Here is a 27,028-nt window from a genome sequence, read left to right as displayed (position 1 = left end):
AGGGGGGGCCGCTCAGCATCCCAGTCCCTTTGCCACCAGCATTTGCGTCGTCTTGCCTTGATCATGATGAACAGATCCCCACAGGGCCTACCTAGTTCCTCTGGGCAATGAGGTGCATCCTCCCAGGCAGCCCTCGTCTGCAGTATTGAACTCTGGTCCGCCATAGGCTGTCCGTCATTGTACGCACCCCAGCACCACTCCTTCAGGACCTTACTCTGGTAAACTCTCCCGCTGTCTTTTCATCACCCCCCGGTAGCCGTCCGGTCTGACGCTAGGGGGCCACGGTGCGGCCTCTCGGCCAGGCCCGCACTTAAGTCGCCTGGGAGCTGCCCTCTCACCTCCAGCCGGGGCAATGATCTCCTTCTCACGCGATCAAGCACAGCGCCACTCTCGGGTCTCCAGGGGTCCACTGGTCTTCGACAGATGTGTCAGGGCATCCGCCCTAGTGTAGACACCACGTCGCTAGCAGCGTGTACTTCGGCGGGCCCTCTCCGGCGCCCACTAGGAATCCGCTTCGCCGACGGTCCAGCAGTTCAGGGCGCGGTCGGCTGTATCTTCTCGCCGCCACCGCACCGCTCCTAGCCGCTATTCATAGGTTTACCTCGGCGACCAGTTGTGGTGGAGCACCGTGCAGGGCGGCAGAATTCCCGCCTAGGACCACAGGCTGCCCCCTCTCTCAGTGCAGAGCCCAGGGTACTGCTTAGGTCGCCGCTGCTCCCGCCGCCATTTTGGGCTCTCTTGGTCTCCCGAGACAGTTCCTTAGCCGCAGCCGTCAATTGGCGTGGTTTACGGTCCACACTTATCCAGGGACCCTCCACATGTGCAGCACCCACAGGGGGTCCGATAGCGCGCCAGGCAGTCCCGAGTGTCCATTCAGGCAGGATAAATGCGAGGCTGATGCGGAGCTCTCTGCTCATGCGTCCAAAACCTTCTCCGGCCAAGGACTCCTGGAATGAATCTATCTTTATCAGCTAGTCATCAAGACAGGGAAGAACTTGCTGGACTTGTCTCATGATATAAACTTTTACCAAACCCATACACTTTGCTAACAATCTTGGAGCACATTTCAAGCCCAATGGGAGAACTGTGAATTGATAACAGGGCCTGTCAACTTGAATACACAAATATATTTCAGGTTTGGGGTGAAGAGTGGTGAAATAGGCACTCTACATCTCTAAGGTTACCAAGAATCCTTCTTCCTTAAGAACTGCAGCATATAGTCCTATTTTACTAGGCCCATGACCCAGCAATCCATTGTAACAATGGTCCATTTCTATAACAAAACGGGATCTTCCCTCCCACTGAAAGATCTGTCAATGGTGGGATGAATGTCATGGCTGGGACCTGAATATTGATACTGATGTCTAGGAGTGACTTACAATCTTGATTGATTGCTACCATCGTGGTGTGGCACTTGCTTTTGAAAGGCCGCTTATGTTCATGCTCTTTATTATTGGGAATAGTTTAGACAATATGATGAGGCAGCTTTCATGGCTAGGAACTCTGTGTTGGTCTCTACCCCTGTTCACTCAAAATCAATGTCAACTCTGTAGTAGAACTCCCAGCGACCTTGCAGTATCTCTTTTAATTGATTGGTGAGCTTTGTCCAAATGCCTTACAAACAACTTGGGGCACGATCAGAAAACCCTTAGCTATTTAGCTGTCATTCTAAATCACATAATAGAACTTATTACATTATGCTTCTCTGGTGCAATCTAGAAGAAATCTAAAGACGTTGCAGCTTCTGAACATACTAATGACTAATAATAACTAACATTGCAAATTCATATTCAATTGTATTAATTGAGATAGATCAGATCAACAATTTCATTCTAAAGCTTTTTGAAGTCCATGCCCTGAGCCATCAAACCTTATATTTGAGTACTTTAAAAAAATAAAAATCCAATTTCAGCAGTTTTACAGCGTGAATCTTTCTGGATTCACTATGCTGTGCATTATTCCGCGGTCTAGTGGTTGGGTCCGGAATCTTAGTCTTTTCTTTATTTTTTTTTCCGTAGCCCAGGTGGGCGTCGACGTCCCACCTTTTGGTGTCCTTCCTGTGACGTCGGCATGCTTCCTGCGGAAGCTCCCACCCTTGGGCGCCATCTTCAGATTCTTTTTTCCGCCGTTGGGTCTGGATCGTTCCCGAGAGGGCTCCAGAGATTAGGAGGAAAGAGAAGCAAAACTCGAGAAAATTTGAAGGAAAAGCTTTGAAAAGACGAAGGAAGACTACACCATCGAAAGGACGACGAAGAAAGGAAAATTTCAACATTTTTTCGAGGTCCAGAGGAGAATACACTACAAGGGGACACCCTGAACGCAAGACATGGAAAACTCACCTTTAAAATTCTGTCGCAACTGCCACCATAAGTACGCGAAGAAGGACCAGCACCCAATCTGTAACCTCTGCCTGCCGGTCGACCACGAAAGCAAGAACTGCAACGCCTGCTCCGCATTCACGCCGAAGACCCTTCGAATCAGAGAGAGGCAAAGAATTGCAAACTACACCATGCAGGGCAAGGGTCAACCGCCGTCCCTTCGAGACCTGGGGCTCTCGACCGACGAGGAAAATTGCGCCACCGAAGAAGACTTCGGCTACATGGTCGCAGAGACCTATAAAAAGAAGACTACAGAAAAGGTAGGAGACTCGACGCCCCTAAAAGGCCCGAAAGACTCTCGACAGTCTACCCAAGACCCCGAAAGTGCAGACGCCGATAGCTTCGGCCTCCGCAGCAACATCCAGGCCCAGCGGATCCTCACAGAAGGACTCCCTGGCGCCGAGGGACGGCGACCAGCCAAAGTCGTCGAAAAGCTTCCAAGAAAAGGAGCGCTCGACTCCGAAAACCTCTTCGAAGCCAACGTTGAAAGACGCAAAACAAGTCTCGCCGCCCAAAGCAGTCTCGCCGCCGAAAGCAGTCTCGCCGCCGAAACAAGTCTCGCCGCCGAAACCAGTCTCGACGCCAAAACCCATCTTGGGCGCCGAAGAGAACGGCACAACCACTCGACGCCGACCAGGCGGCTGAGATGGAAAGAAAGAAAAGGAGACTCGAAGCAGAGATGGAGAACATCCTACAGCGAAAGAAAGATTTCGACGAAAAAATGAAAAATTACAGAATTCCGTCGAGGCCCAAGTCACCAGAAACATACTTGGTCGAGGAAGAAGATGAGGATGAATTCGATGTCGAAACAGTGTCGGAGACCTTAGAAGATCTGCCATATCAGGAAGATGATACCCCCTATTACGATGAGGAGGCCGATGACGGCCAGAGGGTGTACCAAGAATCAACATAGTTAGATACACAGGACGAAGAGTGGCAGGACATCGAAGCTGAGAGTCCAGAAGAGGGTGTAGATACATATCCAGCGAGGCCCTCGCCGCCTGACGACATTGGACTTTACAATGAATGCATCAAGAATGCAGCAACAGCGTTCAGAGTCAAACTAGAGGAGGAGGTGCCAAAAGGGGATTTCCTAGTAGAAACACTACTCCCAATGCAAACTAAAAGCCAATACCTGCCAATGCTTGAAAGCATCAAAGGGCAAGGAAGAGAGTCATTCAAGGAGCCTGCTACTTGTAAACCCGTCACGCCAAGGACGGAGAAAAAATACAAGCACTCCTCAAAGGACCTACATACAGGGAACGGTCACTGCAGACTCCATCATCACCGCAACTGCAAGGAGAAGGGCCAATGTCCCAACTACTTCTGGTCCACCCCCAGACAAAGAGAGCAGGAGGATGGACATAACAGGAAGAAGAATCGAAAGGAATGCCGCTATGCACTGGCGCATGGCTAATTCAAACGCACTGCTCAACAGACACCATTACCAGATCATGGACTAACTGGGACAGCTGGTGAAACACCTCCCTCAAGAATACCAACAAAGGGCTTCACCCCTAGTAGAGGAGGGGAAGAACTTGGCAAACTCTTGCCTAAAAACAGCACTGGACGCTGCAGACACGGCCAGCAGGCTTATGATGCTAGGCATCACAGAAAGAAGACAAGCCTGGCTCAGAATATCAGGCTTTAAACCGGAGGTGCAACACAACATCCTGAACACCCCGTTCAACGGTAAAACACTGTTCGGAGCACCAGTGGACGATAAGCTCTCACAGCTCAAAAAGGATAATGACACCGCAAGATCCATGGGGGCCTTGCAATTCAGGGGAGCAAAGAGAGGGACCCCGTCACGGAGACCACACGGGAGAGGGGGGAACCAGCCGGGAACGTCGCATCAGTCCTTCCAACATTACCACCAAAGCGACACCCATACACAACAAGGCCAGCAAAAACAGCACTGGCAATATCAACACAGGGGCCAGTCCTTTCGCGGGAGGGCGAGTGGACGTGGAAACAACAGGAGGGGTGGACAGCAAACCACCTCGCGGCAGGAGTGTGTCCTGAGGCGGAAGCCGGGACTGTGTTTTTACCTGTTTTAATCTGTGTAAATTGCTGCTTATACTTAAAATACAGACTGCGTGTGTTTTTACTTTGTCCCTCAGTATTTTTTAAAATCCTTGTAAATTGTGCACCTAGCAGGGTGCGAACCCGCGTTCCCGCCTCACCAGACCCGCCATCTTGAGTGAGGGGGACGAGCTGGGCGAACACTCTAGTGCTCCGCCCCGCCCGCCCCTGCCTGCATAAAAACCCATTGAGTCCTTCAATCGCGCTGATCACTAGCGCGGCAGGAGTGTGTCCTGAGGCGGAAGCCGGGACTGTGTTTTTACCTGTTTTAATCTGTGTAAATTGCTGCTTATACTTAAAATACAGACTGCGTGTATTTTTACTTTGTCCCTCAGTATTTTTTAAAAACCTTGTAAATTGTGCACCTAGCAGGGCGCGAACCCGCGTTCCCGCCTCACCAGACCCGCCATCTTGAGTGAGGGTGACGAGCTGGGCGAACACTCTAGTGCTCCGCCCCGCCCGCCCCTGCCTGCATAAAATGTCACCCGGCTCTAGAGAGCGCAGCGGACGGGCGCAGCGGGCCCGCCGGACTCGCGCCGAAGCCGCGCCAAAGCCAAGCCCGTCTGCGCCCGTCCGCGACCGGACACGGCCAAGGGCCACCCCCCCTGGCCCTGCCACCCGCATAAGGTGGAGTCGGAACGAGCTTGTAAACCTGTCCACCATTATATGCAATCCCAGCCTTCACACTATACACATAGGGGAGGAAACTGGCTGCAGACACTGTCAATTTCAATGTACTACGTCAATAGCTGACACCCGGGGCTGCTCTACCCTGTCCTGTGGCTTACTCAATGTGAGATCGCTACGACGCCACAAATTCGACATCCATGACCTACTAATGGATAGAAAACCGGACCTGATATTCCTCACAGAAACGTGGCTGGATGGTCAATCTGACCCCGACATCATTCAGGCATTACCGGAAGAATACCTGATGATGAGGTTGGATAGACCTGATGGCAGAGGAGGAGGTCTAGCCATTGCATTTAAACAGCAACTGGCCTGTCAACTGGAACAAGTCCACATGGCAGATTGCGAGGCCGGTGTTTTCACCATAAAAATCAATGGGGGCACCACGGTGAAGGGTTATTTAATCTACCGTCCCCCAGGCCACCTGGCAAGGTTTAAAAACAACTTCATAGAATGTGTTACTGAGATGGCGCTGAGGAGAGATAAGTTTCTATTACTAGGAGACCTAAACATGCATTTAGAGGATCAGATGGACAAAGGAGCAATGGAGTTTCGTCAAGAACTCCAGGCCCTACAATTAGAGCTAAAGGGCCAGCTCCCAACTCATCAGCATAACCATCTGCTCGACCCAGTGTTTGCTAACTGGGAGGAAGTCACAGCGGCTCCCCCCGTGCCTCTCCCCTGGACGGACCATTTCCTGGTACCATTTGAAATTTCCCTCCCAAAACACAAGGTGACAGACTCCACTCCCCTCAAATACCCCAGGCGTAATTGGGCCAGGTTTTCCCTACCAGACTTCAATTAAGCCCTCATGGCAGAGGGCCCCCCTGGAGGTGACGACGCGGATACGGCAAACAAATTGCTTAACGCCCGTATCACGGCGGCTCTAGACCGGACGGCCCCTCTGGGCCGGCCGAAGGTGGGCGGTCGTACACAGAGAACAGCACCCTGGTTCAACGAGGAACTACGGAGTGCCAAGAAGAATTGTAAGCGGGCAGAAAGGCAGTGGCGGACAGCCTATGACAGCCAAGTAAGAGAAAAATACCTCGCTAATAGACGGGCATACCACAACCTTATTAGGAAAGCAAAAACGGCCTACTATGCCGTCAGGATTATGGATGCTGAAAATTCAGCTAAGGAACTATTCTGTGTCTACAAATCCCTGGTTGTCCCCAAGTCCTCGACAGGATCAGAGGATCGCTCAGTCGCTGCATGCAATCGCATTGCAGACTATTTCAGCGACAAAGTATCTAAAATCTACTCTGCCTTCCCTGTCCAACCCGTGGCAGGAGGGGAGGTTAAAATACCAGCTAGAGAGGTTGACGGACAAAATATGTTGCTTAACTTCTCCACCCCACCAGTAGAAACCTGATTAAAATTTGTAAATCAGTAAAGTCAGGCTCCCCACGGGACCCAGCATCACCTAAACGGTTGGGTGACAGCTTGACAACACTAGAACCATACATTAGGCATCTGCTGGATGTCTCCTTTAGTTCCAGCAGCATGCCTATGGAATGGAAACAAGCTGTTGTGCTCCCCCTCCGTAAGAAGCCAAATATCAGCTTCGATAAGTTGGAGAATCTGCGTCCCATCTCCCTTCTACCCTACTTCTCGAAAGTGGCGGAGAAGGTGGCCAATTTGCAGTTAATGCAATTTGTGGAGAATACAAGTCTTCTACACCCCACCCAGTTTGGATTCCGGCCCCGACACTCAACTGAGTCGGCTCTTCTCATGGCAACCGAAACCATCAGGCAGGGCGTCGACGAGGGCCATACTATGGCCCTGATCCTACTAGATCTGAGCGCTGCGTTCGACACTGTAGCTCATTCCATCTTGCTACAGTGTCTGAACAAAGGAGGGGTAGGAGGTGCAGCCCTAAAATGGATCCAGTCGTTTCTATCTGGCCGTGGTTTCCAAGTCAGGCTAGGCGACTGCTACTCCGAGCGAGTTGCTCTAGACCAGGGGGTCCCGCAGGGCTCGTCCCTGAGCCCAACTCTTTTTAATCTTTATGTTGCCCCTGTTGCCACCATAGTGGAGAGTCACGGCTTGCGCATGGTATCGTACGCTGACGACACGCAGCTGGTCATCTCCCTATCACGAGCGCCCGGTCTTGCGGCAGACATCTTCAGAGCATGCATGCAAGATCTAGCTGCCTGGATGTCTGCCAACTGCCTCAAGCTCAACGGAGGCAAGACTGAGGTGCTGGTGGTAGGGGGAGACCGAGCGGCCTGGACGTCAGAGTGGTGGCCACCCTGCCTAGGACCCACACCAATCCCATGCCAGGAGGCGAGGAATCTCGGTGTTTGGTTCGACTCCAACCTTACTTTCGGACCTCAGGTCAACCGTGTGGTCGGCTCATGTTTTGGGACCCTCAAGACCCTCAGGAAGGTCTTGGAGTTCCTTCCCATCAAAGCCCGCCAAACACTTGTGCACGCACTTGTCACATCCAAAATGGACTACGGCAACCTGCTCTACTTGGGGACCCTCGAGAAGAACTTAAACCGCCTGCAGGTTTTACAAAACGCCGCAGCTCGGCTGGTCCTCAGACTGCCCAGAAGATCAGCATCTAAATCCGCGCTCCAAACGCTACACTGGCTCCCGGTGAGAAACAGGGTGGAATTTAAAGCACTCTGCACATGTCACAAGATCATCAACGGCAGGGCACCTCTCCCCTTGCAGGATCTCTTGACACAATACGAGCCTGTGCGTTCCCTTAGATCTTCTGGCACGGGACGCCTGTCCATTCCAAAGGTGTCCAAAGCTTGGATGGGTGGCAGGTCCTTCAGGTACCTGCGGCGTCCAGCTGGAATAAACTCCCTGTGGCGCTACGCCTTGAACCCTCAGAGTCCATATTCAGAGCTAAACTAAAAACATTTCTTTACGCCCAATAACGGACCACCTCTTCACCTCTTCTGCTAGTACTAGTATCACAGCGCGGGGACACGCCTCAAAGATTTTTGGGAGACTAGAGAATGTAAACTGTCTGTATTACATAAAAGTATAACCTAACGTAATAGAAGAAATGGAAGTCTTTCACAGCAACATTATATTAGATGCTGCCACACTGTTCAGAACAAAGCTCCCTTGTCATTTTATCTTTGATGCAGATAGGTTCATTCCCCAACAAATCAACTTTGTAGCATGTTGAGCATCTGACTATGAGGACGTCCAAGCAAGCTTTTCCTTTTATCCTCTCTTTCAAGTGATAATTTTGTTGGGCCTATCGGCTTCGGCTTTGCCTGAGACTGAATCTGGCTGATGCTGACCTGCTGATCACACCCTCTCCTCTCTCAGAGAGACAACAGGGGTCGTATTATAAAAAGTACCCCGGGGGCGCAATGTGCCTGTAATCCTGGGGCACTTTGGTATTACAGAAGGGGTTTCAGACACTTGTGCTGCCCCCTCTGTGATGCAGATAGTGCTGGTACACATGTAGCAACAGCGCCATCTCAAGAAGGCACACCCTAATTTGCATGGGGGTGTGGCCCCATGAAAATGAGGGAAACTCTTTACCTCTGCGCCCGCACCAGATTATTGGCACTGCCTCAAAGACAAAGAAGCTGTCAGGAGGTGTATTGAAAGTGCGCCACAAAAAGGTGGCACACTGTCAGTGCATCTCCGATGTCAGCCCCCTGGAGGAGACTAAGGGAGTTCTGCAGACTCATCAGGCATTCCCTTACAGGTGTGTGCAGTCACTCACTGCACCCTTCAAGGGGGATCTCTTTCAAAACTGTAGGTGGGTTTCTGCCTACACAGTGAAACACGGTATCTGTAAAGGTGGTAATAAATGATAGGCCACACACCTCTTCCCCAAGGAGCCTATACTCTTATTCCCAAATCCACCCTCCCAATGAATTCAAGTTGTCCATTGCTACTCTTGTACAAATACTGTTCCCTGTTACAAGCTTATTCCTGCTCGTACTTTCCATCTTTCTTTTAGTTTTGTTTTTCCTGCGTCCAGGTGTTTCTCAATGGTTGTGTAATTCATCATTATCATCCCACTACTCTGTATCATACTAGAGACATCCACCATCTTTGACCTTAATATCGTGGGTATTTTTTGCATTGCAGTTGAGGAGGGATAGCAGCAGATGTCACTCACACATCTCTGCTGCTATTTCTCCCTAGCTCTCTCCTGTCATCTGTCTCTCATGGCTTTGGTCAGAGAGCTGGACTCAAAGTATTTTCAACTTTGCCTTCGCTTTTCTTCTCTAAAAGAGGGGACGGCAGATTTCCTCCCTGTTCCAAACTGTGGGGGCAGGGTCACTATGGACAGAACATCTGTATCCACTATTTTGGTTGCTCACTTGCTATTTATCAGTCAACCAACAGATCCCCTGCCCTTGTGTACTTCACATAATACCATTCTCTAAAACATGTTCTTCACTTAAAGCTGATATAGAAAGCCATTCACTGTGAATGCTGCTTGTTGTCCTCTACCTGCATCACTGCATGCCATTCCACTCTGTTATAATAAGCTGTCCACAGAGTGTTAGGCCCTGAGGAACTTTTACTTAAACGATTGGAGCCTCATTCCTGTTTAACCTTTTCTCTGATTTTTCTTTGGGAGTGGTGAGAATTTAGGGTGGCATTTACAGGTCCACCCCCATGTATCTTCCTCCATTAACAAATCTCAGCATTGTTTGCCCTCTTTGGTTTCAACATCATCAAGCATCTGTTCCTTAGGGAATTTAGCTCCTCGATGCAACTGCTTGTACGTAGGTCATCATAAGACAGAACTGGGTCAATGTTGGTGTCCAGACTTTAGAGCTCCGTCATTTTACATGTTTTCAGTTTTTATAAGGTAACCTTTTGCCTTCTTTATCATGTCAAGTTTCTTTGTGCAAGAACAATTTGCGCATTATTTGTGGCAAGTAAAGCTGTTATGTAGGATAGTGGATTACTGTATTGTACTGTATGGCTTGTTTGGGAGACCTCTCCATGTATTTGTCACACTCTTCAGGTTCAGTTAGGTTTCTTTAATAAAACCCTTAACTCAGTCGTGGGAAACTGTGGCACAGAGCAGTCAGGCTTAATTAAAGGAACAAGTGTAAAGCACTTAAAAGAACCAATCAATTAGAAACCTGAAACAATAAAATTCAACACCTATTTTTAAAATTGGTTGTATGTTTATCTTTAAATAAACTCCAAAATACCAAAATCCATTGAGGAAACCGAAGATGTGAATTTTCAAAAGTAAGTAACTTCTTTTGAGTACAATAAATTCTTGTAATTGGCCTAGTGGTTGCTGATTCAACAGGCCAGAATGATTACCAATCTTGGACAAGCCACAACGGACCACTCAGATCTAGGGAGACAGTTAACTGTCAGGTCCAGCAGTCTTAGAGTCTTTTGTGTACTTTTCTTCTTTACTGCAGTCCAGCGAAGAAGTTATCCCAATGCTGGGGATACAGCATGCGAAGATGCTGAGTAGATGCGTTGAGTGTTCCTGGGGTCACACTGGTATCCACCAGCGTCCGGGGTTGTCTCTGGTCTCAGGACTCGATCTCCCATGTTACAGCAGTGGAGTCCTGTGCATATCCAGTCGCCACTGGTCTTCTGGATGCAGTAGACTCAGTGGTTGCTTACAAGTAAGCAAATCTTTTCTTTCCCAGCACCACCGTCCACTTCTGCTACAGGTTCCACGAACTTCAGGACACCTCAGGAAGGTCAGGACTCTGTTTTCCAGCAGTATCTTTGGCGTCCAGCGGCAGTCAGGGGTTCCTGGAAAGCTGCGCTATCAAGGGAAGGTGCAGGTTTCTTTAGCTTTTGGTGGTCCTTCATCTGAGTCGAATGCTAGCTGACTAGCCCTTAAAGTCACTTCTTCCGCCCTGGCAGAAGTGGGACACCCTTCCACCATTGGGCACAGCAGGCACAGTCCTCTTCGCTGGTCCCTTAGGTGCAGCAGGTGCAGTTCAGTCTTTGGTGCATCCTCCATTTGCTTGGTCCATGGAGCAGCAGACTACTTCTTTTTCCATCTTCTTTCCAATACAGTAGTGATCTGAGAACTGTGGGTCCGGGGGTGTCACTTTTACGACATCTTCATGTTTGTATAAGGAAAGGAATTGACCTTCTAATAGGGCGATCATTCCCAAAAGACAACCTTTTCCACTTCATATCACTTCCTGGGGGTTTGGCCACCAAACAATCCCAGGTTACCCTTCACTATTCGAATCCAATATAGCGCAAGCCTTCTTCCTCTGTGAGGTGCCCTGAGCATTCCAGCGGTTTCTGTTTTTCCCCCCCTGTTCCTGGGAGTGCGCCATGCTTTCTAACAGGTGGGCAGCCTGTTGCCTTGGGTTAAGTCTGCAGCAGTCCGTCTGAAAGGGTATTAGACGTTCGGGCAACAAAGTGGCAAGTTTCTAAAGTCATCTTTGCTTTAAAAGCTACTTAAAATCTGGCTTCAGCAATGAGTTGTGTTATTGCAGCAACACATTTGGTATCTTGGAGTACTATTATTGGTAGTTCCAAATGGGCGATAGCACTTAGCGCAAGATCTAATATTACCCCATGGTTGCGACCAACCTTGCTTCAATGAAAACAGTACTTTCGAGTTTTCACTGTCGGGCATGTTGAGCAGATGGGAGACATGGCCCTCCTTTTAATATTTTGCACATTGCCTGGTTGGCTAACAAGGCCTTCTTAAGGGGTGACTTATTAATACTATAAAGGGAGGGTTGAACGTGGCTGAAGGGTTTATTTTGACATGTCGAATTGGCAGGTTAGACCCTGCACATCTAGGTTGTGATTGCAGACATTGGGCCACGGTTTCACCAAGTCACTGTAGTGATGGCACAATTAAGTGCTGCAGTCCACTATTGACATTCAACTTACCATCCCTAGGTACCTCTTGTACCATTACTACGAACTTACAGGTAAGTTAAGTAACTCAGTTGGGTATTGGCCAATTGTACACACCATGAAGGGGCCAGAGCACATACACTGGGGCCTGAACAGCATGGTCCGGTATGATAAAGAGTTGAAATTCAAGCAGCATCAGTCCACAATGTGGAGATGGAGTGAAGTTCATACAAAAAGAGGAACTTTACTACATCTTGTCAGTCTTGTCTGAAATGTGGCGATTTGTATGATTTATATTGGCTTTCCTAGTTTGGTGTAAAACTATCATTTTTTTTCATAGAGGGAAAATGAAGAGACTCGAATATTAAAGAAAAAGTTGAAATATTGTCAGAGATTGCGCCATGACCTAGAGAGAGCACGGTTGCTGATTGAACAGATACGGAAAAGGGAGAAGTTAAAGCGAGAGCAGGTAACTGTTTTTGTGTAATTCATTTGGAGAAAAAAATGTTCTTTATTCTCATTTGTTATTTTGATTTTTGCAAATAAGTCACATGCATCATCTCCCGTGAAATCTTCTAAACACAACTCAATTCTATAGTGGTTTACTACGGACTTCACACACATCAGAAAAAACTGCCACCATCTAGAAAACTGTACTAAAGCGAGTGGTCCGCTTGAGCCATAGTATGAACTTATGAACATTAAACAGGTAGTCTGCAATCTGACTTTCCTGTACTTCTTAGGCTTTCATTTGGAAGACTTCAGTTGTTCGGTGGAATCAGCAGATCCTCCGAAGAAACATGTAATTTCATCTGTATCGCACACATAACACTTGCTACTGGACATAAGGCAAACCTAAACAGACCATTTTTGTTACCTGATTCCCAAAGACTGAGCAGGCAGACTCTATTTGTATCAATCTTTTCAAACTCCAGGGATGGAAGATGTGCTATAAAATCGTTTTTTGCAGTTACTTGCCAACAGGTTAGTTTTGATGACTGACTTAGCCCCATTGTAGGAAGCTGGCTCTGTATATACTATAACAAAGTAGGGTATAGTGGGTACAGAGTCCAGTGGATCCCCAGAGGTATAGCAGAGGCTAAAGTATATAATACCGTACTTTCTTTTGTGGTAGTGTGGTTGAGCAGTCAGGCTTATCAGAGGGTAGTGTTATACATTTGTTGAACACACTCGGGCGAGAAATTATATCACACAATCAAAGACTGAATCCAACTAATTGTTTGTACAAAAAGTTGTTACTTTGTTATTTTTATTTCTAGAACCAAGATTCACTTAGTAGCAGGTAAGTAATACTTTCAGTACAATGATATTTTGCCAGATACAGTGTATGCTGGTTTTGTAGAAGCATACAAGTTACCTTGTAGTAGAAGAAATGGGTTGTAAACTCTTTAGAGTACTTGAAATTATTTTAGACTACTTTCAGTTACTTTGTAGCTACTTTTCTCGTTTGTAGTGAAACAAACTAATAACACAGTCTAAGCATCACAGAACATCAGTAGGCAGGTTACATCTTTTAAAGGCACTGAGTTACTATTGTTGCAGTACAAGACAGTTCAACACTTGAGAGATTTTTCAGGGAAAACCCACCATATGATCTTATGGAGGAAAACAAAGTATTTGGTTTACAGGTATGTAAATGGATTTTGTAATGGAATTTTGGGGGGCGGAGGAGGGGGGTAGTACCAATGTTTGGGTTGGCACTCAAGGAGTACCACCATGGGCACTAGGGCAGCCGGGTGCAGAGCTCCAGTGATAGCCAATCGGACACCTTGGTTGGGGGCTGCTCATGGGAAGGCTACTCGGTCTTGGGAGGCAAGCTCCTGGCGTTAAGGTGAGGGCAAAGGGGGTCCCAGGTTAGCATCAAGGTCACACCACCAGCGGCACAGGGCCAGCTGGATGCAGGGTGATTAGGAAGTGTCGAGAGACCAATGCTTCCCTATGGAGTATGCCGGTTGAAGAAAAAGACTGAGGGCTGGAAAAAGGGAACCAACGACAGGAGGAGGAACTTGAAGCATTGCGGGACTCCAGGACACTGTTGGTCGGGCACCTCACAACTTACGGGCTGCAGGTGCAGAGGTGTCTTTTCGTGTCTGGTTCTTTTCACCGGTTCCGGTTGCGTTTTGGGGGACTCTTCAGGATGTGGCTGCAACATAGCATTTTTGTATTATTCGTGATCATCAGGCTGGAAGACTTCTATTGCAATCTTAAATAACAGTGTCAATCAAAAAACAGTTTAACATTGTGTTAATTTACTGTTAGTGCAGCCGGTACACTAAAATTGTTTAGCCAACGAGATGGGAAGCCTGTGAACTCTACCCACAGGTGATTCTGTTCTTTCATATTTCCCTAATAGTAGGTGTTTCATAGATGCATATACTTGAATATTCCTTCTCTCCAGGCTCCGAATCCTGAGGTGAACAGGAAGTCATGTTAACCTGCCTCACAGGAGCTCCATCTATTCACATGCTTAAATCTTTCCCTATTGTCAGGCTCGGAATACTTCATTCATTTAAAATACTTGAAGGAAGTGACCCGATAATGGCACCTGGGTCTCTCGCGACCACCTCTCAGCGTTCCATACAAATGAAGAGTCGGTCAGACAGTAGAGAATACAAATCAAGTATATTTATTCAGGTACACTCGAGTGGAACCATACTGCCCAGTCACTAAGGATTGCTGCAGCGGGACTGACATCAGAAAACATGGTGAGAGATTACGTACGATTCAGAACCAATGACGACATGCCCAGACTCGAAATTTCCAGATGGAGGCAGCTACACAAAGGAGGTACAGAAGGAAAAGTTTCAATCCTGAGACCGGGCACACACCATCTCTATGCCAAGGTCGTTCTGCCCGTGCCCATCGCTGGACTAGTGAGAGCTGGCCTCTATCTAGTGGGAAAAGTAGGCACTAATAAGAACAGTGTATTCATTAGTGCAGCAAGGTCCAACCTTTGAGAAAACGCAAATTACCGAAGCTACTTCTAGCAGAGACAGAGAGAGATTAGTTTCGATTATGGCTCAAAATGGCGGCCAAACATAAAATGGTGCCGCAAATGCTAACTTATACAAAACAATATATAAACAGCACAGCTAAGTCATTTTTATTCTACCTTGGTAGGCACCTGTGTTTAAATCACCTTAGGCCTTTGCAACCGTGTTTGTTTAGTAACCCATCCACCTCATTTGAAACCAGTTAGGTGGAAGTTAGCTGTTCCCTTTCCCTCAGACGCCACTATAGCTTAGATTTCTACTGCATGGTGGGTGTGAGGGAATCCCCAAAGAGAGCTCTGCTCTAACCTCTCAGTGATCTTATCCTGTTACTTTTATGTCTAACCAGACACCCTTCAGCATTCAGAGATCTTTCAGTTGTTTTTTAAGTTAAACCCTCTGAAAAACCTCTGCTTTCTGAAGGGCCAGGGAGACCTCTACTCTGTCACCAACTGTCTGCGTGACAAAGCGAGGGAGAAAAGTATTTTTTAAAATCCTACTATACTTGTAGACAGATGATCCACATGTGCAATGCATTGCCTTTATCCAGAGCACAAAGCTTCATGCTGTGACATTTGTATGACCTTTCCTTCTAATTATCTGAAACATAGGGAAAGGAGGTTTATACTGTATTGGAGAAAAAAAATATACTCTTCTTCTAAGGGGATGCCCCCTTATCTGGGAATGACTAATTGCTCCGTCAAGCACGTCTATGAAGGGAGGGCAAAATCGGAAGCATGTAAAGTTTCCAGAGCTGGACTTGTTATCTAAAGCGCCTGCAGCGACCTCCTCACAGGAAACAAATTGGAGTTTCCTCTTAAACAGACTGCAGGAAAGATGAACAAAAACCAAGGGGCACAAACAAAATGTGCAATTTCCTATGATGTTCTGGCTCAACTGACCTCCTTACTGGTGAATTTCGTTCTCCGCCATCCTCATCAGTAATCAAGAAAATACCGTTGTCTTATTGATGACTGTGGAGAGAGCACTGTTAATGACGAAAGTGCAGTCTACTGCAGTATCATCAATGCCAAATACTTCTACAGAGATGCCCCATCTTTGTTGACAATATTGCCATTGACAAAACCATCCACAATGGTGCTACATACGACTATCTGTCCGCCTAGCGAGGTGACCATGAGCTAGCCCACCTAGATTCTCGGGTCTTAACTAGAGCTAGATCTCAGTGACCAAAACTCTTGGAGACTTCCTACAGTCCTACGTAGCTGGATGTGTATTCTGCTCCCCCGTTGAGGAAGCCCTAGATGAAGAGGAAACTTACTAGGAGTATGAGTATCCGCCACAGACCTTCTTAGTTGAGAACCCTCCTCACTTTTACTGTCCTACTTATTACACCTTTCAAAAATTACTTTCTCAGCACCCTGCAAAGCAACGTAAACACCCCCAACAGTACAAAGCCCACAATATAATTTTTTGATAATTAACACAAAACACTCTAAGCCAAGAGTATCCCAGTGATAGGAAAATTGGAAAACTGCATATTGCACCAAATTGGTTGTAACCCACTATTCTTCACCATGCACACATCTACATACCATAAAAAGAAGACTTTGACCATAATATGGTTGAGCTGAGAACCCAAAACCCCCTACAACCCCAGTCCCCCAACCTGGCCCTGCATCACATTTTAAGGTGGGCACCTTTATGCAGGTAAACGTTCGTCCAGTAGGGGGCCCCTGTTAGCAACGGGCACATGTAAAGTCCGGCGCAGGAGAGATATTCTCAGTCGCCTCACACCCTACAATGTTTCTTTGGACTCCCATGGTATAAACAGTGAATCAAGAACAGAGGTCACCAGGTGATTTGTATGAGCAGTTGATTGTTCAGTTTGTAGATAATCTTTTCAAAGTACGCCAGCGGAACAATTGCTTCAGTTCATTTTGCTGAAGTCTGAGCGACAGGAAACTTCACATTCTCAAGATGAAGAGTTTTGCTGTTGCCAGAGGCAATGCTAACCACCTCTTCTTGTGAGTGTTTAGATTCTCTAAATCGTCAAAGTTGTACAGTATTGCAAAATTCACGGAGGATTTAGAAACGTGACACCCAAGTCACATTCAGTTAGAACCAGGCATCTGACCAAAAAACAGAAACCTGAGGGCAGGACCAAACGTTATTGTCCAAGTTTCCGCACTCCATTAATCATCTTGTTGTGTTTGCTATCTTCGCCCTAGGTGGCCAAGGGTATGCCCAGACGTGGATCCCTTGCTCGCTGTGCTACCCCGAAACCGGTCCTAGGATGTTTGTTTCCGGTCCAGGTAGGACCTGGCCTGACAGTTAGGCTGAACTTGTCTTATGAGGAGCAGGGTCAAGACTGCTTTGCGTATGGCTAGAACCAAACTGGGGTGGCATGGTGACCAAAAGAGCAATGGATTAAACCCAGATCTCTTGACTGGGGGTGAGTGGTTGAAAAGTTTCACTACACGTCCATCATCTTGTTGTGTTTGCTTACCTGTACCTTAGTGTAAGAAAGTGACTCTGTATATACTGGACCAACGTAAGGTACAGTGTGTACAGAGACCACCGTCCCCAGAGGTTTGGCAGAGACTAAAGTTACATATAACCTTGCTCTCGAAAGTGGTAGCTTGGTCGAGCAGTAAGGCAGTATCAGAGGACAGTATAAAGCATTTGTTGTACACACTCAGTCAGCTTATGGTCTCACACACTCAAGAACTGAACTCTAGGCCAATTGTTTTGTATCAAAAGATATAGTTGTTTTATTTTAGAACCAACAATGTATCAAAATATACTTTCTCAGAAGGAGTTACTTTAGTTAAGTACTTTTCAAATAGGCAATAGACTTTTTGATTACAATAGTTAGTTTGTTGCAATAGGCAACACAATTTCAAACAATGCAACATTGAGCTCAATGGGAATTTCTAGTTAAATGCAATTAGTTACTTTGTAGATTACTTTTCTAAGTACAAGACTGGATCCTAGATTCAGTCCTGGGACATGCACTGTAAACAGTTAAGTAAAAGTGTGTTGGTTACAGTAGTGATTTTTAAAGAATATTATTGTATTTTAAAAGTTGACAGAAACTTTTCTAGGTGAAATTACCAATGTTATCCTATGGAAGGAAATTCAGTTTGCAGGTAAAGTATGTTTACGTTACTTTTGTAATCCAGTGCTGGGCTCCTAGGTTCAGCACTGGGACATCTATCTAAAACAGGCAAGTAATTACGTTTTTATTGTTGGCACGTTTTTTAAAGAATATTTGTAAGTTTAAAAAATCGACACTTAGAAACTTTTTCAGCAAAAAGCAGGCAATGATATCCTATGGCAGGAAATTCAAGTTACTGGTAAGTACGATTAAAATTACTTTTCACGGTCAGTACTGAGCTACAAGATGCAGCACTGAGGTCTCTCCTGATAACAGGTGAGTACATCGGAATTCGTAGTTCGGCTGATTTTAGATGTATATTTTAAAGTTCCAAAACTCCACACTTTGAAGAATTTCCAAGTGAAACCAGTCAGTTAGCCTATGGAAGAAAAGTGAGTTATGGGCTTTTAGGTAAGTACTCGACTGGCAGAGTTAAGGTTCTGGGCATAGACTTAGGGGTCTCCCAGGGTCAGCTAGGTACAATTGGTACACCCTCAGCAGCACAGGGGCAGCCGGGTGCAGAGAGAGTTAGGCCCAGTGTTATCCAATGAGAGGCAGGGGACCTTCGGTTGGTGGCTGTTGGCAAACCGGCCACGTGACTGTGGGAGCTGGGCTCCTGGTCACTTGCTCAGGGCAAATGGGGGAAGTATGTTAGGATTAAGGTTGCACTGCCAGGGGCACTTGGGCGGCTGGGTTGAGGGTGCTTTTGAGCTGTCGGGCGCTTAGTGTTATTCAATGGAGATCTTGGAAAGTGGACAGATGCTGCTGGCTCTGGAACGGAGGATCTTCAGGAGCGACCAACACTTCGAGAGGTAAGTTCGGATCTTGCAGGATAGGTAGGTACCCTGGAGCAGAGCACAGAGGGCCGTGGGGCGCCGGGTACAGGGGTGTCTTTTGACGTCGGGAAATCTTACCCTCTGCTGGTCACGGTTGGAGGGGATCCCTGGTTCTGAGGCTGCAGGCGTCGTCATGGTCGTCGAGGAGGGTCCTTGGGCACTGGATTCCAAGTCAGAATCGCTGGTGAGACGTCCTCAGGATCTTTGTCCACTCGGGCACAGGCCGGGCTCGGCGGGTGCACAGTGGGCTGGATTTGCGGTTCCTGGCTGGCACCAGGGGTATTGTTGTTTAAGCAGAACCACTGCTCATGGGAGTCCCAGTCTCTAAGAGGGTCAAGGCAGGCAGGTCCTCCTGGGCTCTCGAGGTTGCTGCCGCAGGAGACTTCGGGATTTAGCAGGAACAGGTTCAAGGATCAACATGCCTGTAGGGCTGGGGCCAAGTCAGTTGGTGTTGTCCTCTTGTTAGCAGCTGCACGGCAGGTCTTCTTCTTCTTCTTCTTGGTCTTCTTTCTTGTTTAAAAATCGGGATCTGAGAAAAGAAGGTTCACGGTGCCCCGAAATACTACATTTAGGGGCGTTACAGGTAGGGGAAGGACAGGGACCATTAGGTCCCTGTCCTGGGGCGAGTACACCCCCTATCCTGCTACTCTCCTGTAGGAGGTGACAGGAGTCTATCTCTGATTGGGCAGGGCTCCCCATCCTCAAGATGGCCGGAGCCCGGAGTTGTGCTTCACCTCGCCTCTCCCACCTGAGGGGTGGAGTTTGCACAGGCTGGCACACCCCCTTTCCTCACATAGGGTTTCCCGCTGTCTTCCCACCAGAGTGGGGCTCAGAAATGGTGGGGGCCAGTTGCTGAGTACAGCAAGTGGCCTGGAGAAGCTCACAAAGGCAGCATGCCTTTGAAGCTTCCCCCTGCTCATCCTGGGGGAGGAGACCTAGCACCTCCCCCAGGATGTGCAATGTTGCAGGCTCAGGAGAGCGGGGGCCTCTCCACCCAGGGGCCCAGCAAAGGTGTCTGCTGTGTGACAGCCTAGGCAGTCTCTCAGACAAGACGTGGATTGTAGGTTAGGTTTCAGGGGGTATCTCTAAGATGCTCTCTGTAGTGCATTTTACATTAAATCCCACATTGGCATCAGTGTGGGTTTAATGTGCTGAGAAGTTTGATAACAAACTTGTCAGTGTTCAGTGTAGCCATAATGGTGCTGTGGAGTTCGAAATGACAACCTCCCAGCACCATATACTCTTAATGGTGTGTCTGCACTTACAGTGCCCAGGAATGCCCTGGGTACTGTAGGGGCACAGGGCTCATGCACCTGTGCCCACACCACTGGCATAGGGCACCCGGCTAGAGAGGTGGTTGATGTATGCTAGGGCAGTGGGTTTGGTGACATGGCACACAGGGATGTGTGCCATGTTGACTCTTTGTTTCGTTCTGCAACAGAACACTCAGCCTGCAAAGTCAGTGTGTGTGTGTCAGGGTACAGGGCCCCTAAGGGTGGCACAATAAGTGCTGCAGTCCTTCGGGGTCTTCTCTGGTCACAATGCCCTGGGTACTTAGGGTACTATTTACTAGGGGCTGATTGGGTTTAGGCTTTAGTACAGTTTTCAGGGAAGGAACACAGGCCCTGGGTACCTGATTGGCAGGGACCCAGGGCAAACCAAGGAAAAGTGCATCAGGTATCAGGCAAAAAGTGAGGGGGGTTTACTGCAGCAGAAAGCCACTTCCTTACACTTAGGCACTGCTGGTTCACATGACTCACAGGCCGGATGCCATGTTGACTTGGTTGTTTTTCACTGCACCAAGGCATGCAAGCTGCAGTGACATGACCTTGGTGAGGGGACCCTAGGGGACACTCTTCAGTTCCCATGGCCTGGTTACCAAGGGTGCCATTTACTAGGGAGTTTCAGGGAGGCTGAAGTTGCCAATCACTGTACAGTTTTAGGCAAAGAACACTGGTAATGGGAACTTGGAGAGCAAGGACATTGTACTCTACAGTGACACTTGCATCAAAAGCCAGGCAAATAGTGTGTGTGTGTGGGGGGGGGGGACCTGCAACCGTACCCCATTTTTTCACAGGTAGGCAATGCACTATGGATGAACAACTCTGGGATATTTGCCTACTCTTTTCTGCCGTTTTGGTTTCTGAGACTTAGGCAAATATCCTTGACCCTCATCCCTGTGGATCCTACCTGGGCCAGACATCCCTGTTTAATCTCCCTCCTTGACCGCTCCCTAGTCCCTCACGAGTACTTGCCCAACTGGCTGGAACTTCTGGTGCAGAGCCAGGGCACACTAAGCCCCAAGCTGGTAAATCTTATGATTTAGCTTCAAAGGCCTTGGAATTTGGCTACCTCAACCTACTTTCACAGTGTATGACCATCCTAAAGCAGGCCCGCAGGCCTAACACGAGAGCCTACGATGCACTCAAATGGAAAATATTTGTGCACTACTAAATTCCCAGACACATCAAACCTCTCCAAGCAGTAGTTCAAGACATTGTCTGATATCTGCTTCTTTTGCAAAATCAGGCCTCACTTACACTTCCATTACACTTCATTTAGTCAAAGTTACTGTTTATCTTCATTATAGGGAACACAGTTCCCTCTTTATTGTTCCAGTCATTACAGCCTTTACTGAGGGACTTATGAGTCATTCCCTCCAACCTGCCTCTGCATGGAGTTGCAACATAGTTCTCACCCGACTCATGGACCCTCCTTTTGAACCACTTCTCTTATGCCCTTTGCTATTAGGAAAGTCACCTTCTAGGAAATTAATGCAATCACCTCCTTCAAGTGTGAGTGAGCTTCAGGCTCTTACCATGGAAGAATCTTTCTTCCAAGTTCACACTGATAGATTATCCTTAGGATAAACCCACATTTCACCACAAGGTGGTCTCTTCTTTCCATCTCAATCAAACTATCGAGCTCCCAAGGGCCTGATTCAGAAAGGTAAACTAACATTTTTGTGTAAGTATGTTTTCGTTGAGTTCACAAAAGAATTGCGCGCGACTCCGTCTGACGTCACCGACTCCTAATAAGGCCCACGTCGGCGTGATGACGTCAGTTCCCTTTTTTCCGCGTCGTCGACGCTAGCGGTTTCTGGGATCTTCTGCGATGCTGAAAGTATCTTGTTACTATTTTGTGTTACTGTTTCTCTATTGAGTGTTTATTCTTCGTCGAGGATGTCGTCGAGGAAGACGGGGTTCAAGCAGTGCGGTTTGTGTGCACGAATGATGTTGATCACCGATCCGCATGACGTTTGTTTGTGGTGTCTTGGATCGGACCATGATGTTAAGAACTGTCGTTCCTGTTTCAAGATGAACCCCAAGGCTTTACGAGAGCGGGAGGCGAAGCTTCTACTTGCAAAGGTGAAAGGAAGAGAAGCTGGAAGGTCTTCGAGGTCGACGTCCAGGCGCTCGAGGTCGAGGCAGAAGTCGCGATCGAAGTCGAGGTCGAGGTCGGCTTCGAGATCGAGGTCCAGAGCGAGGTCAAGATCCAGAGAGAGGTCGAGGTCTGGATCCAAGTCGGCTTCGGGTCATGCTTCGAGCTCCTCGAAGAAGAAGCACAAGAGGAGTAAGCATCGCTCAAGACATCACTCTGGCAAGGAGTCGGCGGATTCGAAGAAGAAGTCTCGTAAACATCATAAAGACTTCGTGTCCCCATCTCCTATGCAATCTCGTGGAGGTTCCCCGGTTCAGGAGCAGGAACCGGATCTGGAGTCGCACCATTCTTCGGAGCATTAAGAAGAGGAGGTTCCTCGGGCTCCGACTTCGGTGGAGGAGCCTGAAAGTCAAGAGGGCCAGGGTGAACCTTTGCCGGAGCAGCCTCCTTCGGAGTGGCAGTTGGGTTCGTACCCTCCCTTTCCTGGCCCGGGGCAGGACCCCTCGCAATTCCTTAATGCCATGTTTGGCGTTTATGCAAGGGCAATGTACCCCACTGGCGCACCGGTTGGTCCCCTGGGTCCATTGTCTTTTAATTTGGGCGTACCTCAGGCTTGCGCTCCGGCCCCTTTTATGCCGTTCATGCCGGCGCCTTGTACTCCTTGGCTCGGTACGGCGCCGCCGAGGTCATCGACTCCGCATGCGGCTTCGCCGGATCCGGAACGACCTCGTGATTCGGATCGTGGTGCCACGTTGGTTCATGAATCCTGTTCTCCAGCTGCCTCGGCTCCTCGTTCGACGCCAGTTCCGGCTCAGTCGGAGTCTTTACCGGATCCGTCGACTTCAGTTCGCATGGAATGGTCGAGACGCAGAGCTCAGCGCTTCTTGAAGGAAAAGGGGTACGAAGATTCTGAAGTTGAGGAAGGAGAGCTTCTAGAACAAGGGGATTGTTTTGAGGACCTCCATAGCGCTAGGGGCCTGGAACTTTCTACTGAGTGGGGTTTGCCATCTGTTTCAGATGCACCATCTAAGGACGTGGCACCCTATCATGACGTGATTAGGAAGGCTGCGGATTTGCTCAGTCTGACTTTACCTTCTGTAGAGTACAAGCCCAACATCCTCACGGAGGTTTTGCATTCGCCTTCTTCTATAATAGAGCCTACTCTTCCATTCACTGACGCTTTGACTGAGCCTATAAAGGACGTCTGGAAGAGGCCTTTGACTGCTCCTGCGGTTTCCCGGTCGGTGGCAAGACGTTACAGGGTGGCGCCTGGTGACCCTGAATTTCTCTCTTCTCATCCTTCTACGGAGAGTCTGGTGGTGCAGGCCGCTTGTTCCAACAGGTCTGCAGGTTCATTTCCTCAGGTGCGGACAGACAAGGACTCTAAAAAATTGGACCAGTCTGCGAAAAAGATTTTCTCCTCGAGTAGCATGGCTCTAAAATCTACTAATGCTACTTGCCTGTTAGGGAGATATGTTCATGCGTTGATGGACTCTGTGAAACAATTGTCATCTAAACTTCCAGAGGATGGTAGAAAGAACTTTAATGAAGTGGTCTCCGATACTCAGGCTGCAGCCCGCATGGTAATTCAGAGTGGCATGGACACGGCGGACTCTGTTGCCAGAATTATGGGCTCTACTGTTGCAACCAGAAGGGCCGCATGGCTAAAATCTTCTGATTTTTCGGCTGATGTACAACCTACCTTAATGGACTTGCCATTTGACGGGACAGGCCTCTTTGGTAAGAAAGCGGATGTGGCCTTGGAGAGGTTCAAAGATAGCCGGGCAACGGCGAGGTCTTTGGGCCTTCAGACAAGGGGTTCTGCTACTAGGAAGTTTAGAGGATTTGGCAGATCCACTTTTCGTTCCTATATGCAAGGCCAGCAGCAGCAGCAGCAGCGGCAGAACCCTTTGTATAAGTCATACAGAGGTAAACAAAGGGGCCGTGCTCGTGGACGCCAGGCCTCCTCCTCCTCCACATCCTCTAATAATCAACCCCCTCCCTCAACAGCGAAGCAGCCCTAGATCCGCCATTCTGGATCATGCGGGTCCGGTAGGGGGTCGGCTTACTCATTTTCTACGGGATTGGGAATCGGTTACATCAGATCTTTGGGTTCTCAATCTGGTAGAAAATGGGTATGCACTTCCTTTCCAGGAGTTCCCTCCCAATTACCCTCCTTGCCAAGGTTATTGTTCGGAGGACCACCTGCTTCTCCTGCAGGAAGAAGTCCTGGCTCTGTTCAGAAAAGGTGCGATAGAGGTGGTTCCGGAGCAGGAGAGGGGTCAGGGGTGCTACTCCCGGTATTTCTTGATCCCCAAGAGGGATGGCAGGTTGCGTCCAATCCTGGACCTCAGGATTTTGAATCTCTACCTCAAGCAGGAGAAGTTCAAAATGCTCACACTTGCGCAGGTTCTTCAAGCGCTGTTGGAAGAAGACTGGATGGTGTCGATCGACTTGCAGGATGCGTATTTTCACATCCCAATCCTGAAGTCACACAGAAAGTATCTCCGTTTTACAGTGGGATCGCAGCACTACTAGTTTGCGGTCCTCCCGTTTGGACTTACTACTGCGCCTCGAGTTTTCACCAAGGTGATGGCGGTGGTGGCTGCGCATCTCAGAAGGTCAGGGATTCTTGTGTTCCCCTATCTGGACGACTGGCTGATCAAGGCAGAGTCGCCCGAGAAGGTGCTCCATCACCTGTAAGAGACATCGCAGCTGTTGTACAGATTGGGTTTTTCGATAAACATGCCCAAATCTCACCTGGTGCCCTCCCAGCGCAACCTGTTCATAGGTGCGGTACTGGACACTACTGTATGTCGTGCATTCCCTCCACCTCAAAGGATTCGCGACATTCAGGAAATGATTCCTTTATTCTACAATGGAGCGGTTGTTCCAGTCCTGAAGGTCCTTCGCCTGCTCGGTCTGATGGCTTCTTGCATTCTGTTGGTCAACCATGCACGCTGGCACATGAGGGCACTCCAGTGGTGTCTCGCAGGCAGTGGTATCAACACAAAGGAGATCTCGGGGAGTCAGTGAGGATCTCCGGAGAAACTCAGGGAAAGCCTTTTCTTCTTCCGCCTTCGGTTGCCACAGTGATAACGGATGCATCCACTCGCGGGTGGGGTGCTCATCTGGGGGATCTGGAGATCAAAGGTCTTTGGTCTCCGGAGGAAAGGTTGCTTCACATCAACCTTCTGGAGTTGCGGGTGATACGTCTGGCGCTCAAGGCCTTCCTCCCTTCCCTTCGCGGTCAGTCGGTTCAGGTCCTTACGGACAACACGACCGCAATGTGGTACATCAACAAGCAGGGAGGAGTGGGGTCGCAGTGTCTCTGCAGAGAGGCTCTGCGTCTCTGGTCCTGGGTTCAGAACCATCAGATTTGACTGATTGCGTCCTGGGTTCAGAACCATCAGATTTGACTGATTGCAAATCATCTGGCCGGTGTGCTGAACGTTCGTGCAGACGTTCTCAGTCGGCAGTTCTCTGCCGACCACGAGTGGAGGCTTCACCCGGAGGTTGTTCACGACATCTTTCAGATGTGGGGATCTCCTCGGGTGGACCTGTTTGCCACTTGTGAGAATGCTCACTGCCTGTCATTCTGCAGTCTCCAGTATCCGATGCAAGGAGCTTTGGGGGACGCGTTTCAGTTGAGTTGGGGAGATCAGCTCCTTTACGCGTTTCCCCCCATACCCTTGATTCCTCGTGTTCTGAGGAAGATTCGCCAGGACCGGGCCCAAGTCATATTGGTCGCCCCGGATTGGCCAAGAAGGGTGTGGTACTCGGACCTTCTCCACCTCTCCTCTCACCCGCCGCTCCGTCTTCCTCTCAGGGCAGACCTCCTCTCTCAGATGGAGGGGCAAGTTCTACACCCCCACCTCCAGACATTACACCTTCATGCCTGGAGATTGAACGGGGCAACTTGAATTCCTTTTCTCTCCCTCACGATGTGGTGGATGTCATTCTTTCTGCCGGGCGTGACTCCACCAAGTCCATCTATTCGTATAGGTGGTCTAAGTTTGTCTCTTGGTGTAGGGAGAGGGATGTTGACCCTTTGAAGGCTCATTTGTCTGACATTTTGCAGTTTGCTCTTTCTCTGGCACGGCAAGGATTTGCTGTTGCCACGGTCAAGGGGTATCTTTCAGCCTTGTCGGCATTTCTCTGTTTGCCGGATCAGCCCTCTCTTTTTAAGTCTCCAGTGGTGTTAAGATTTTTGAAGGGTCTTACTAATAAGTTCCCTCCTTCTCCGTTTGTTGTTCTTCATTGGGACTTGAATCTTGTGTTAACTTATTTGATGGGTTCTCCGTTTGAACCCTTGCACAAGTGTCCCATGAGGCTTCTTTCTTTTAAAACGGTCTTCTTGGTTGCAATTACCTCGGCAAGGAGGGTAAGTGAGCTTCAGGCTCTTAGTTCCAAGCCCCCGTTCTTGTCCATTCATGCTGAAAGAATGGTTCTCAGGACCAGGGCTGCTTATCTGCCTAAGGTGGTAACTCCCTTCCATCTAGGACAATCCATTACCCTTCCTACCTTTTATCCTCCCCCACACCCTTCCAAGGAGGAGGAGAGGCTTCATTGCTTGGACCCAAAGAGAGCAGTTATTTTCTATCTTGATAGGACTAAAGACTATCGTGTTGACGATCAGCTCTTCGTGGGTTTTGCTGGCTGCAAGAAGGGCAGAGCGGTGCACAAGCGCACACTTTCCAGGTGGATTATCCTGTGCCTCAAGAT

General features: G+C 48.5%; 1 protein-coding gene across 3 annotated transcripts in view; it reads left to right on the top strand.

Moving 5' to 3' along the window:
* Positions 1-27,028, top strand: part of BRD1 (bromodomain containing 1) — a 536,782-nt gene that overhangs the window by 115,419 nt on the left and 394,335 nt on the right. For all 3 annotated transcript variants that reach the window (XM_086967297.1, XM_086967299.1, XM_086967303.1), the window contains exon 4: positions 12,295-12,423. In XM_086967297.1, coding sequence (XP_086823423.1) covers positions 12,295-12,423 — 129 coding nt within the window. The remainder of the gene's footprint in view (positions 1-12,294; positions 12,424-27,028) is intronic.

This window comes from Lissotriton vulgaris, chromosome 1_1 (genome assembly GCF_964263255.1).
Source record: "Lissotriton vulgaris chromosome 1_1, aLisVul1.2, whole genome shotgun sequence".
NCBI classification, from domain to species: domain Eukaryota; kingdom Metazoa; phylum Chordata; class Amphibia; order Caudata; family Salamandridae; genus Lissotriton; species Lissotriton vulgaris.
This window is presented reverse-complemented; position numbering and strand designations above follow the sequence as displayed.